This window comes from Anarrhichthys ocellatus, unplaced genomic scaffold (genome assembly GCF_004355925.1).
Source record: "Anarrhichthys ocellatus isolate YVR2014 unplaced genomic scaffold, GSC_Weel_1.0 scaffold181, whole genome shotgun sequence".
NCBI lineage: Eukaryota > Metazoa > Chordata > Actinopteri > Perciformes > Anarhichadidae > Anarrhichthys > Anarrhichthys ocellatus.
Window position 1 is genome coordinate 179,167 of NW_022280211.1, and position 15,412 is coordinate 194,578.

Sequence of the window (15,412 nt, forward strand, 5' to 3'; positions counted from 1 at the left end):
AAGCATGAAAAGGAGACATGGAGGGGTGGAAGGAAGCACGAAAAGGAAACAAGGAGGGGTGGAAGGAAGCACGAAAAGGAAACAAGGATGGGTGAAAGGAAGCATGAAAAGGAGACATTGAGAGGTGAAAGGAAGCATGAAAAGGAGACAAGGATGGGTGAAAGGAAGCATGAAAAGGAGACATGGAGGGGTGGAAGGAATCATGAAAAGGAGACATGGAGGGGTGAAAGGAAGCATGAAAAGGAGACATTGAGGGGTGGAAGGAAGCATGAAAAGGAGACATGGAGGGGTGGAAGGAAGCATGAAAAGGAGACGTGGAGTCGGCTATCTTTATTAACTGATCCTTCACTGTAAACCCGAATTTATTTAAAATTAAATTTTTGAGTAGTCATTACTTATACTTGCGTGTTTTGTAAAACAACTGTGTCATTACAAAATCTATTTAGTAGTTTGCACTAATCAACTGAAATATTGAGTGCAATGATCATGTTTAGCAGAGATAACTTGGTAGGTTACGTTTCTGTAAGGGGGGGGGAGGGGCCCGTTTGAATTTCACTCGATTAAGCATTAGTGCCGTGTGCAGCGCAGTGACGAGCCCAGAGGAGTCCTGCGTCCGACCGCGAAACCTATCCTGGCTTTGACTGAGCTGCTGGATTTCTGCAACAACTTTGAACCAAGTGGAATGGTGAGTGTGTACTCTCACCATATTGACTGTAGCGTTAGATATCATTCTGGGAGCATTTATTTCAACAAGTAAGCTAAACGCTAACGTTAGCTGAGTGTTAGCATGCTAACGATTTTCTGTGGGTCCAGTTTATAACTTTAACACGTGTTTGCATGTGTTGTGTTTTAAGCTAGCTGACGATAACGTTACGTTAGCTTTTTAAAATGGTGTTTGGTTAGGTTGCGCAGGAGTTATTTATTGCATTTATAGCAGTAACTTAGCTCGCTTCTCAAGGCACGAGGTCATTAGTTGGTTATTAGCAGAGGCTGGGTAACGTTTTGCAGTGGAGTTAATGTTACTGGAACTGGGTTGTTGAACTGAAAGTTGAGCCAATAGTTTTCTTTTTGTTTTCACAGGTTCTTGTGAAGATGCAATGGAAGTGTACATATTGTGAGTTCATAAGTCGACTCAGGTCGCCCCCGGATCGCGCACCGTCAAACAGCGGACTCGCTGCGGACACCGGGGTATCCTCACATCAAACGCGCCTTTTTCCCCCGTTCAAATACTGCAGGCAGGTAACAGGCAGCCTACCATTAGGACCCAGGCAACAGGGGGCATACAATACAATGGGGTGGGAGGTTCACCTTTCCTCCTGAACTCAGACAAACCTGAGAGAGCAGCTGATCTACCTCGAGGCCAGCCTTTGTTCGGTAAGTTATCTTTCCTTTTTTAAACCTGTTTAAAAGCATGATTTTAAGAGTGAAATTGTAGAAAAAACATTCTGTAAAGTGTTAACAGTACTTTTTTGATCCATTTAAGATTTCCTCCCTGGCAACCATCAGAGGACATGACACAAAACGGGTTACATGGAACATCTTGCCCGCATGTTCAACGATGATGTTGGGAAGAGAATGAACTGGAAAGGGATAAATGGGAAAAAGTCCTTCAGCCAGATGGAGTCCAAGACTTTGCTCCTGGTAAGTAACTGTAATATTTAATGAAAACAATCTGAAGTCACCCAGAGGTCTTAGGTTGTGTTCAAACTTACAAATTCTCTTTGCAACTTCAACTTCATTCTCTGCTCAGGTAGATATTCCTCGATTATATCTTTACATAATAGTTATATGATATATTAGCTCTGAATATAGCATAGCAAACCTTTACATGCCAGACAGCCACTAGCTTCCAGACTGCATGTCGGCTAGATGTTGCACTGAGGGTTCATGGGATTTTGTATGATCTGCTTGTGATTACAGATGCCGTCGAAAGAATCATGTCTCACGTGCCGCCACAGATGATGAGAGTGTGAAACAGCAATGAGGTTCAACCTGGCAGCAGACAGGGGAAGCTCCAGGAGGCGTGCCACAGTCAGCATCCCTACTGAACAAGCCTGTGATAAATGCAATGTTTTAAAATCCTGTTTTTGATACTATTCATTGCAGAGTTTGCTATCTGTTTAGGTCTTATATGCAGAGACACCTCAACTGTGGGGTCTGCTGGCCCCTCCAAACCAAGCCTCACATGGTTTTAATCCCCCTTTATCACCAAAGACTCTCAGGAAATGTTTAACTACTAAGATACTTATTTAGAATTATGTTATAAGTTTGTTGAATGAGGAGTAGGAATGTTCCACCACTTGTGTTTTACAGTGTATGCTCAGGACTGCATATTGGTGTTCAGTTGTTTCGATATGTTTAACCCAGTTCCTCTGTCCTTATCCAGTCAAGTTGGAATGTCTGTATGTGAATAGTCATTCACAAGGCACCGTTACTGTGTAATGCTGCATTTCTTCTCTCGACAAGTTGGAATTTCTTTCAGTTTTAACAGTTACAATGCAATGTTTTGAAAAAATAAAACACATTGGAACATTAAAATGTATTGTTTAATTTCTTTCCTTCTGTACAATTTTCTTGAAACAATACATTAAATCTCAAAATCAAAATAGTATAATTAATTTAATTAAAAGTAAAGACATTACTTAAATAAACTAATGGTCTTAAGTAGCAATAAATAATGTTATATTAGTGATTTGTTTATACTGTATATGCTTATGTATGTTGAACTTAAAATAGTTATTTCATTAAACTTACACTAAAAAAAAGAAATAATTCAAGTGAACTAATGATTTTTAGTAAAGATTACTAATGTGGACTTAAATTTGTCTACTGCATTCATTAAGGTTCTATGTTAACACAACTTGGATCTGTTTAGTTCCTCCATTTGTAAAAACAAATGGTTTGAGGCAACGGGTTTCTGTCATAAGTTACAGGTTAAGACAAAACGCTCCCAAACTTGCGACTTAAATGACGCCTGAGCTTCTCAAGTTCCTCCGCTCGCCATGACTTCCGCCGTTAAATGCTTTTAACCTGCTCCATTCACTGAACACACTACTGCTTTATATCTGTTCACTGACACTCTGCATTGATATTCGGGGACTTGTTACTTGAAAAGGAACAGCAGCAGTAAAACGTTATTGCAGACTATGATAATTACACTGTAAAGAACAAAAAAAAAAAAAAAATCGATCCGCGGTTCACGGGTGATCCGAACCGTGAGGGCTGATCCGTTACACCACTAATACCTACCAAATTTCATACAGCTAGGTAAAACCAAATGTTGGGGCTACTCAATAGGGGGCGCTATCGAGCTAATATTTCATACACCCCAATGGACACCCCAATCAGACTGCAATTTTCACAAATTATGGCTTGCGTGCCAAATTTCAGAAGTTTTCCAGTATCCCAAGCTCCTCCTTTTTGCGACGAAACATGTAAAATAATAAGAAGAATAATAAGAAAAAACATTAGAATGACAATAGGTCCTCCGCTCCGACTACGTCAGTGCTCGGGCCCTAACTAAAGCTGCAAGCAGCAATATACGGACCCTCGCACTCTCTGAAGATGAGCAGAGAAGGAGGAAGAGGAGCAGAGAAGGAGGAAGATTCTTTCATCTCCTGATCAAACTTCTCAGATAAAGGAAAGAAACCGTCCCTCTCAGAATTAATTAAAATTACTGCAGATAAATTTAATCCTTGATGGACCAAATATCCCTTTCCTCATGTCCTCATGTCCTCATGTCCTCACAGAATATCAAGGACATTGAATTATTTAAATCCTGACATTCTTCTTTGTCAGTCGAATGACAACAAAGGCACGAATGCAGAGCCGGTCTCGTCCTCGTGAGTCAAAGGAGACGAGTCCAGCCTGCTGAGGAGTCCTTGAGCCAGGCACTGTTGGTCAACTGCTTTTAACGAGAATAATAAAGACGGAGTAGAAGGTTTCCTCACAGCTCTCATCTCGTTTCTTTAAAGGATGAAATGTTTAAGATGTAGTTTAAACTTAATAAAATGAACTGACTTGTTGGTTGTTGTGTCAAAGATATTTACTGAATGAGTTGACCAGCTAGCCCCGCCCCTTCCTGTCTCCTAATACTTTGGATTTACATTGACAATGAGAGACACTGAGCGTAGATCTGTGTCAGAGTCTCAGTGAACACACAGACCTCTTTTGGAGATTATTACACAGCATGTTATCTTAAACAGCACTTTGGTTATATTTTGCATGTTCCTGCCCTGCTGTTGGTTAAGATGTGACTGATGACTGTAGATCTAAATGTAAAGTCTCAGATGTTTGGAGAACAGACCTCACACATTGCATCTTTATCTTTAAGGTGTAACTCCAGCCCCAGGTCTGAGCCTAAATCCAGCAATGTACCACTTAGAAAGAAGAAGACACGAGTAGAAAGATGAACCTTCTGTCTGAGGAAAGAGAAACACGAAGAAGTTTGGAAACTAACGAATCACGAGACGGCGTTTTGAGACTTTTTTCTCTTTGGGATGGATGATATTTATCAGCAGAAATTCGTGAGTTTTATGAATGTGTGTCGGTGTTTCATGCCCGCCTTCCTTATCAAATCACCCCCCCCCCCCACCCTCCAATCCATGACCCAAACAAAGCTCACACTGATTGGATTACCTGAGATCCAATCAAATAAGGAATTCTTATGTGACCGGATTTAGGGTCTGCACATATACAAAGCACGCACACACACACTCACACGCACACACACACTCACACGCACACACGCACACACACACACACACACTCACACACACACGCACTCACACACACACACACACACACACGCACTCACACACACATGCACTCACACACACACCCACCCCCACACACACACACGCACTCACACACACCCACACACACACACCCACCCACACACACACACACACACACTCACACTCACACACACACGCACTCACACACACACACCCACACACGCACTCACACACACACACGCACTCTCACACACACACACACACACACACACACACACACACACACACATTGTGGGAAATCCGCCTTCTAAAGAAGTGTGTGTGTGTGTGTGTGTGTGTGTTATTTGACATCACAGCATCAGCCCGGCCCCGCTGAGTTACCGTGGTTACGGCAGTGGAAAATGAAATCAACGCTCTCAGGACTTCGTATTGTTAGAGTATTATGGAAATTCAAAAGTTCAGTTGAAGTTGTGACTGATTTTGTTTCAGGTTGAACTTCTTTGTTTCATATGAATCTGAATATTGTCTCCAGGTTTTCCTCTGAAACATTTAAAGTTCCTGAAAGAAGAAGAGCAAAGTGATGGTAGCTTCTTCCTCTCAGAGGTCTGTGTAGATAACCAGTACAGGAAGTCCTGTCTTGTTTCAGGAACATTTGTGACTGTTTATGTGGAAGTGTTTTAAATAGTAACGTGTTAGTGAAGAGAGAGGACTTGAGTGTTGAGACTCACCCCATTGGCTCTGCTCATGGCCTGGTAGTAGATGCTGTAGCTCTTAGCCGGAGACAGCGGAGGGTTCCAGAAGCCTCCGTAGCTCTTGTTGTCTCCCACTGTGAACGGCTGCACCACGGTAAGGCTGGAGGGGCTCAGCTCAGCGGCCATGTAGTAAGAGGAGTCCAGGAAGGAGGCGTTACGGAAGCTCACCGGAGCAGAGAAACACTTGGGGGCCTCGGAGGCAGAGCGGCGGGTCTTAGACTTACGCTCCTCCTTCACAACGAGCTGATAGGAGCTGGAGACAAAATAAAGTCACGTTAACTCTGATGGAGCTCATTGATCTGAATACTACGGATCACGTTCCTACCCTCACCTATGGTCACGAACTCTTCTGGGTCGTGACCGAAAGAACGAGGTCGCGGCTACAAGCGGCCAAAATGAGTTTCCTCCTTAGGGTGGCCGGGCTCAGCCTTAGAGATAGGGTAAGGAGCTCGGACATCAGGAGGGAACTTGGAGTCGAGCCGCTACTCCTTCGCGTCGAAAGGAGTCAGGATCCCCCAGAATGAGCTGGAACATGTTGGGGGGGAGAGGGAGGTCTGGGTCAGCCTGCTGGGCCTGCTGCCACCGTGACCCGACCCCGGATAAGTGGAGGAAAATGGATGGATGGACTACGGATCACTTTTCCTTTATATCTCAACTCAAACTTCAGGTAAATTCAATTCAATTCACTTTATATTTGTATAGCCCAAAATCACAAATTACTAATTTGCCTCAGAGGGCTTTACAATCCGTACACATACGACATCCTCTGTCCCAGGACCCTCACATGACATCCTCTGTCCCAGGACCCTCACATCAGAACAGGAAGAACTCCCCAAAAACCCTTTAACGGGCAGAAAAGAGGAAGAGACCTCAGAGAGAGCAACAGAGGAGGGATCCCTCTCCCAGGTAACATTCTAAGAAAGCAGCTGACAGATGCTGACTCAGCACTAAAGTAAGAAATGGTGTGTGTGTGCATGCGTGTGTGTGCATGCGTGTGTGTGCATGTGTGAGTGAGGTGACGGTATTTTTTACATTCATGTATGTTTTTGTATTGATAAGTCTGGTTGTTTGTGCATGTGTGTGCGTGCGTGTGTGTGTGTGCATGTGTCTGTCTGTCTGTGTGTGTGTGTGCATATGTGTGTGTCTGTGTGTGTGTGTGCGCGCGTGTGTGTGTGTGTGTGTGTGTGTGTGTGTGTGTGTGTGAGGCTCCTTTAGCGGTCAGGACTAACCCAGCGGCCCTCTGCAATTACCTCCGTCCTCGCTGAGAACTCACTTCACAATTATACGCAATTAGGGAAATGTGTGTTTGTGAGAAGAGCCGCGGTCGATGATCCTCAGCTCCCGTTTGGCAGATTTCATAAAAGATAATTGCTGAAGTGTGTGCGTGTGTGTGTAGGTGTGTGTGTGTGTTTTCCTTTACACGAAAAATTTATACTAATATATATATATATATATATATATATATTAGTATATATTAGTCTGGTGATGAATGGTGAGATATTAACAGGAAACCACTGACCCACTCTCACATCTCTAGTCTAAAGTCTAAAGTCTAAAGTCTAAATTGGAATGATATATATTCTTCTCTTGTCGAAGCTGAATTTCGCTGAAGGTGACGCAGAATTATGTTCTTCACTACAACGAGATGATGGGATCACATGTTCAGATGAACTCTAATTAAAAACAAAATAACAGGAAAAAAATAAAAATAAAGTCGCAATGTTTCTATTTCAGAGGAGAGGAGGAGATGAGGAGAGGAGAGGAGGAGAGGAGATGAGGAGAGGAGGGGAGGAGAGGAGAGGAGGAGAGGAGATGAGGAGAGGAGGGGAGGAGGAGAGGAGGAGAGGAGGAGAGGAGGGGAGGAGGAGAGAAGGAGGGGAGGAGGAGAGGAGAGGAGGAGGAGAGGAGGGGAGGAGGAGAGGAGAGGAGGAGGAGAGGAGGAGAGGAGGGGAGGACAGAAATAACAGAAGGGACAGAAGTAAACAGAAAGTTACATAAAAGCTAAAAGCTAAGATTCAGGTGAGAAGGTACCTGATTGGTGCTCCTCGTGAGTGGGCGGGCTTTAGCAGGATGGTGATGGTGGTCTCGGTCTCGTTCATTGGAGCCTCAGACTCGTACTCCGGCATCATCGGGGCTGATGGTCAAAGAGAATATAATTATGACTTTATGATTATTACTTTACTGAACGATCACAGTGTTGATTCATCGCTGAAACACTGTAGAATAATGATGATGTCATCACACATCATAACTGATGTGACATCACTCAGGAAGTACAAACACACTGAGCCCCTAAATATCAAATCAATAATAAAAAACAAATCAACAATCCTGTTTGGATCTGTTGAACCATTCATAACAGTGATGTCATCTTAATAAACAGAGCCCTCCTACTGAAGGTAGCCCCTCCTCCCGTACATCCATCATCGGTCCGTCTGCAGTCGTTAATTGAAACCTCTTCCTCCGTCAGCGGCTCAGGAGATATTGAAAATCGGGGACGGCGTGACATTTGGACACCGCGACACATGGTGCTGGGTTAGAGAGGAAGATGGAGGAACGCAGGCTCAGCGGAAAGGTCACGTTAAAATCACTGGGGTGTTGACAGACAGGAGCACGGTCCAATCAGCACTCAGGACTCAGGTTTGGGTTTTACACACAGACTCTGGTACCGTTACAAGATCAATATATTAAACATAAAACTGTGAACCTCACAGCTTCTAAGAAGAGAAGTTTCCAAAACTGAATGTGTGAAAAGAGCTTATTTGCTTCAGATCACATGTTTAGTCATGTGACACCGATCAATGATGTCATGAGATCAATAAACATAGAGGTGACCTTTTCATAATTGTAAAAAGAAGACAGAATACAAAGAGACAGAGAGTCAGAGAGACAGCAGAGAACAGGCGTCAGCTGACAGAGACGAGCTCCTCAACAAACCAATGAATCAACATGTGAGGCCGTTTCTGCCACAAAAGATGGCTGCTGTTCTTTCTTGTTTTTTGTGCCGTTGACATTTGGCCTGGACCGAGGCGGCGACATAAACAGAGGAAAAGATATGAAAAGAGTCGCTCAGACAGACAAACGCAGACGGCTGCTTTCACAGAGCAGTTATCCTCACAATAAGCATGAGTGTGTCACAACACAATGTCTTTGTGCATCTGGAGAGCAAAGACCAATCAGATGTCACATCAACAAACAGCGCTTTTTAAGGAGTAATTATGTGAATACGAGGAGGGATCTGGACCTGCTATCTTGGTGGAGATGCGGGTGGTGATGGGCGGGCCGAAGCCCTTGTTGGTGGAGGCTTTGATGGTGAAGAAGTAGGTGGTCCCCGGGTAGAGGCCTACGAACAAGTGGAGGGTCTCGTTCCTCAGCTTGAACACCCGTCCCCTCTGGGTGGTGAGGTCGGCGCTGGGGTCCAACGAGCTCAGAGCCTTGTAGGTGATCTGGAAACAGACGGAGTCACGGTTCAGCTTTACTCTCTTGGACCTCTTTGACTTCACGTTGGGTCACTTTAGACTCATTCAGCTTCTTTTGTTACATTTTTAGAAAATCAACGAGCTGAAATCAACACGTGTTGATGGACTTTAGGAGAAAAAACACAAAACAGAGAAAGATATTCTCAAGATATTGTAGGAACCGATGAGGAAACGCTGACACACTTCTCATCTCATTTCTAATTTAATGATTATTTTAGAATATAGATTTAAATGTGATTAATTCCAGTTGAAGAGATTAATGTCATCACTAAACATCTTTAAAACATTCAGAATGTGAAACACTAAAGGACTGAGGTTATGTCACTATGTATCCTGTGACCTATTAAAGCTAGATTACTGTTACTCGCCTCACTTTGTGTCTTTCTCTGCAATGTTACCTCAATTTGAATTTTTTCATTTTCACTCTAAAACAAACAGTAATCTGTCCTCAGACGTCAGTCAGATCCATGTTGGAGTTAAGAGATGCTGAAGTGATGTTGTGTCTTTACTGGTCTGAGTTTCTCCACATGAGACGAGAACCAATCGAGCACATTGACCCAGAGCCACGAAACAGGAAGAAGCTCTTCAACAGTTCTGCTGTTAAAAGAGCCGTCGATGTCTGTCGTGATGTTGCTGCTGGCAAGTTTCAACAACGGACAACTGTTGATGCACGCATGCACACACACACGCACACCCACACGCACACACACACACACACACACGCACAGACACACGCACAGACACGCACACACGTACGCACACACACACGCACATGCACACGCACGCACACACGTACGCACACGCACACACGTACGCACACACACGCGCACATGCACACACACACGCACACACGCACACGCACGCACACACGCACACACGCGCACACACACGCGCACACGCACGCACACACACACACACACGCACACGCACACACACACACACACGCACACACGCACACTGGAGGACAGCTGTCATTGTGAATGACAGTCAGCACAAAAGAGTATTGACTGGCAGAAAAAAAACAATAGCAATTCAACCCCAAACACATTTCAGTCCTTCACGAAGTGTAAGTGTGTGTGTGTGGGTGTAGCAGAGAGCAGCTTAGAGGATTTCATGGCGGTTCTCTTCATGTTCTTCATCAGGGATGGAGGAGGAGCTTCCCTAACAAGTGGTTAGGGTTAACCTACATATGGAAGAAACGGAGACGTCGTGCCCAAATAGGGCTGTGGCCCATCAACGGCCAATGCAAAAGTTGTGCCATTAAGCCCAAATTCCCTGGCAAGTCAAGTGGTTAGGCTTAACCTAACCTAACCTATCGAACTGTATCCGATCTAACCTTATCCGACAGAAGACGAGGCTCTAAAACTAAAACATGTTGAATCAATAGATATTTATTCCAACTGAGACAATAAAATATCTTCTGTTTCATCTACGCTGCAGTTTGGCTTTGCTCATTTTATTAGTCATGAATAGCTCTCTATATTTTTATGTTCTCTCTCTCTCCCTCCTCCCTCTTTCTTTGCCCCTTCTCCATATTACATCTCTGTTTTATTTCTTTGTCCATTGAGTTACCCCGTCTCTATTTTCTCCATTTTCTCTCTTTCTCTCTTTTAGTGATCTACTCACCCATTATCTCTCTCTCTCTCTCTCTCTCTCTCTCTCTCTCTCTCTCTCTCTCTATAGTTGATGTACTTGGAATCGGTAGAGCCATAAAGCTCAGGTTGTTTTATTGGTCAATGAAAAGGCAGGCATGCAGTGGGGCATTGCATCTTGGGTAATAGAGTATGAGTCTGTGAGGAATAACTCAGGAGTGTGTGTGTGTGTGTGTGTGTGTGTGTGTGTGTGTGTGTGTGTGTGATGAGAAAGTGAAGGAGGTTAAAAGAGGATTTAGGTAGAAAATAGAAAGAACCTGAAGAGACAGAAAGATAGAAGATAGAAATATACGGGATAGTTTAGTTATAGTTAAGAGATAAATTACACGTTTTTATTTCTACTTAAATCATTTAAAGACATTTGTTAATACTTTGTACTTTATCTTTCTTAAAAGTCAAAGCTGAAAGAGGCTACAGTATTTTCTATAACCTGTCAATACAAAAGTTATAACTAATCCATTATAAAGGTGCCTTATTGTGTGTGTGTGTGTGTGTGTGTGTGTGTGTGTGTGTGTGTGTGTGTCTACAGCCAAGTTTAATGGAACTAAACAATGTTTACGAGGCTCTGTTGTGGGATCGCTGTTGAAGAAATGCTATTTCAATTCAGTTTTGTCATTTTCCATTTTTTATCCTCTGTGCTCCCGTTTGTTTTATTAGTAATGTGCAGCGGCTTCGTTCCTCTCTGTCTCAGTGCTGCTGTTCTGTCCTGTTGAATTAAGTTCAGTGTGAGAGCTGTTTGTTCCAAATTGTTTTCCACCTCTCTACATTTTCAGCATTTAGCAGATCCTCTCAAGCGAAGCAGTGTTACTGAATAAAGTCGTTTTCACTGTAACTGTAGTGATAGGGTTAGGGTTATAGGAGTCAGGCCTGGGTTAGGGTTAGGTTTGGGTAAGGACGTGGCCTCCTGGTGGAGGTCACGGTGGGCACGGGCACAAGGGGGTTAGGGTTATAGGAGTCAGGCCTGTAAAACACAATCAATGGCAGTTTTGCATGTCAATGATGAATACAATCTAATTCTCGACAATGATGCAACTGAATGTCTTCGACCACTTTTTGACTTCGACTGTAACTACATTTAAAAATACAGCATCTATGACACAATTGATGAAGCTATACTCGAGTTAACTCAGATTTGTATTTCAATATAGCCATATCCCGAAAACACTGAAATAGTGATAAACAATGTTCATATGACTGAAGAGCTCCACACTATCAGGCAAATAAACGTGTTCTTGTTGTCATTTAGCAGGTGGATCATTTTCCAGGTAACTTAACCCATATTATAGATATCTTTTCATGTTGTACTGTTTTTTTGCTCCGACCCCCAATTTAAGAATAAATTGTAACATCTTTGATTTTTTTTCTGATATTTTTTGATTTGATGTCATACAATTAGACTGCTTTGTGCTAGTTGCCAAAGCTCTCAACTGTGCTAACAACTAAAAGAGGCTTGAGTTTAAAATATTAAACACAATAACTTTGTTTCCCCGAGGTTTGACAGCTACTATCGTGCCTCTGAATGCACCTGAAGAGCTTGTTGAACACATGAGTAACAGAGTAAGAATAGAAACCCCTTCCGTCTCTTTTAAACTGTAGTGTGACACATCCTGTCCTGCTCATTAGCCACATTCTCCAATATGAAAAGAGAATATTTTACGCCACATATCCTCCCATTTAGTACATTTAAATCTATTTTCTGAAGTTCCAACATAATAACTACAAAATAAATATGAATAAGTCTTTACTAACTGTGTCAAGACCCAATATTCACAACATAAAATCATTTCCATCTCTAAGCTTCCCAATGTGAATCCATGACAGGAAGACTGCCGATTTAATAACACTTATAGTATATATATATATATATATATATATATATATAATAGTTGCAATAGATACAACCTGAATAAACGTTTCTCTCTTCTTCCCCTCCCTCACCATGCACCCTGGCACCTCCTGCCTCGTCCAGTTCTGGAGGCATCTACAGTTTTAGGTTTCATTTCTGTTTTTAGAAGGTTCCATTTGGGACAGACTGTTCTCCTGCTTCCCGGCATTAAAATGTCAAGACATTCTAGGTCACTACGAATAGAAAGGCAAACACAAATGCTAATATTAAGACGCAAGCACACACACAAATGAAAACATACCAATCCAAAGATGTACATACAAATAAAAGCCAACGATGCACACGTAAATACTGATGCATACATACATGAAAACACAAAGGGGAATGGGATATTTGGTGGTGTTTTCCTCATCCCACGTCTCTATTGTTCGGTACAAGATAAGCTAACTGGAAAAAGAAATAGCAACAATAGACCTCTATTGTTCTCATCAAGTCTTGATAAGAGAAAGAAAGACAGAAGGACAGAGTGAGATGAGGACTAAATATAGCCTGATACAGTTTCCAGGCCGTAGTATTGTTCTCGCTGAGATAAATATACACAAGAGAGAGATGGAACAGGACAATCTAGCTTCATAAATAGCCGGGCTGTTAATCACCAACAAAGGCCTCCATCTCTAAATCAGGCCGTTCAATCAGCGGTCGTGAGGCAGAAGTGAGGAGCGACTGACAGGAAAGTGGAGCTTTGGAAAGCTTCGTCTGCTATGGTGACCCAAAGTTCACCTCATTATCAATGCCAAACCCACCGCAAACGTATCACAGTCGGCACTCAGCCCACCCTGAAGAGGTGATCAGAGATGGAGCATTCAAATCCGTCTGGAAAATCAGCCGCTGCTGACAGTTTGACGGGAAACGGCCCGGATCGTCTTCTCGCTCGTCTGACAGCCACACGGCTACTTCCTGTCAGCCGAGTGAAGACGAGTGACAGAAAGAGCACTCTCCCTCTAGACGCTAATATGGGCCACACATGCTGCTGCTGCTTCACTGCCACCAAAAGAATCCTCTGCAGACGAGCTGTTCGTCGCAGACTGGCAGTGATTTACGAGGCGAGAGAAACAGACACAACCCTCAGTTTGTGACTGAATCTGTGTTGTTACTTTGCTTTGTTCTATTTTGCATTTAAGTATTAACAGAAGCACGCAGAGCTTCAGTTATATGTTCAAACAGAAGCTGTAAGCACACTGTCAAAGGTCAGAGCCACAGATCCTGGATCTGTTCCTCTAGCATGCTGTTACCTGAGATGTGGATAGAGAGAACAATCATGTTTATCATGTTTATGTGTACTGAGAAGAATAAAGTCAACAGAGGCAATAAAGAGAGAACCGAGGCCTCAGCAGCAGGACACACGGGACGAATGAAAAGAAGAATATTAGACATGAAGAGCTGGATATGTCGAGGGAGGCGTAACCGCCTGCTGAGAAGCTGCTTTTAGGTTTTGGCTTGTGGGGCTCTCGGGGTCGTGTGATTGGCTGGATAAAATGGGGAGGAGTCCTGATTGGCTACAGGAAGATGGAGTGCTTGAGATTAAAGCCCGGAGCACAATGTGTGTGGGGGCATGCATCCATGCACACCCTCCAAATGGTTCAAGAACAGCTTTCAATTTACTTCGGGTATGCCTTGGATAGGCGTTTTAGGTAATTTTACAGGACTGGTAACAGGCTAGTATCCTCTTTCATGCTGTGCTCTGCTAGGGGGACATCACTGCAGATGATAAACTGTCACGAATTCCCCTTCATATTAGTTTGTTTTCATCCTGTCTGCTTGTTTTATTAACTCTACTGTTATTTCAGATCCTACCATTCACACCCGATCACCTCTCATTCCCATCTCACCTGCAGCCCATTCCCTCATTAGCCCTCACTATTTAGGTCCCCTCAATTGCACTTGTTCCCTGCCAGATTGTCTTGTGTGTTATTGCCAAGTTCTCCAGCGTACCTTTATATTGTTCATGATCTGCCTGTTCCAACCCTGTCTGCCTGCTTTCGACCTTGGATGTTTGCCCCTTATTGGATTTGTTCGCCTGTTTGACTGACCTCCCGGTTTTGACCCTGCCTGAACTCTAGTAAAAGAACTGAACTTGTATCTTGTCTCCGAGTTGTGCTTTTGGGTTCTAGTATCTGTAATCCTTACATAAACACAGGATCAATAAGATGATCAGGAAGGCTGGCTCAGTGGTTGGCCTTACCCCGGACTCACTAGAGGTCACTGTAGAAAAGAGAACAAGGCCCGGTTACAAACGGTTGTTTCCTGTGAAGGTGTTGTTAATGGACTGAGAAGCTCATTCAGTGAGAGACTCAGGAGGCCTCAGTGTTCTACTGAACCACTCAGAAGCTCTTTCGTTCCAGCAGCTGTTATTTAATAAACACCTTTAGATGTGGTTTTTAGATTTAGCATCTTTCTGATGTCAATCATGTTTCATATGGCATTTTCTGGTGTTATTTATTCTTTGTAATGTGTGTTTTGTCTGTTGTGCACTGTGGACTGTGTCTATTGTTGTCTGTATGTGTCTATTGTTATCTGTACCCAGCGAGATCATGGATTAGCTGCAGCCACGAGGCCTGTATTTCTATTTTTATTTTTTCAATCAATTCATCAATCTGTTAATGTATCTTTTTATTTATTTATCCATTTAATTAATTTATTTATTTATCTATCAATCTATTTATTTATTTAAGATCTCAGTGTGAGTGACTTTAACTGTTTGTGTGTGCTGTTTTTCACAGTGAGTCCTATTGATATGAAATCTTATTTTCTACCAGCCATACTGTTTTGACATGAAGATACAATTATAAACACATTGTGATGTTCAAGCTGTTTGTAATCAAACTGTTGTGACTAAATAGATTTATTGGAGTGATTGTAAAGGAGGAAACAGAAGAACTCTCTGCTA

General features: G+C 42.9%; 1 protein-coding gene across 1 annotated transcript in view; it reads right to left on the reverse strand.

The window, feature by feature from the left end:
* ptprt (protein tyrosine phosphatase receptor type T) overlaps positions 1 to 15,412 on the reverse strand; it is a gene marked incomplete at its 5' end in the record, with an annotated part of 187,609 nt that overhangs the window by 101,656 nt on the left and 70,541 nt on the right. Inside the window, 3 exons of the mRNA XM_031878470.1 lie at positions 5,465 to 5,741; positions 7,520 to 7,622; positions 8,733 to 8,934. Coding sequence (XP_031734330.1) covers positions 5,465 to 5,741; positions 7,520 to 7,622; positions 8,733 to 8,934 — 582 coding nt within the window. The remainder of the gene's footprint in view (positions 1 to 5,464; positions 5,742 to 7,519; positions 7,623 to 8,732; positions 8,935 to 15,412) is intronic.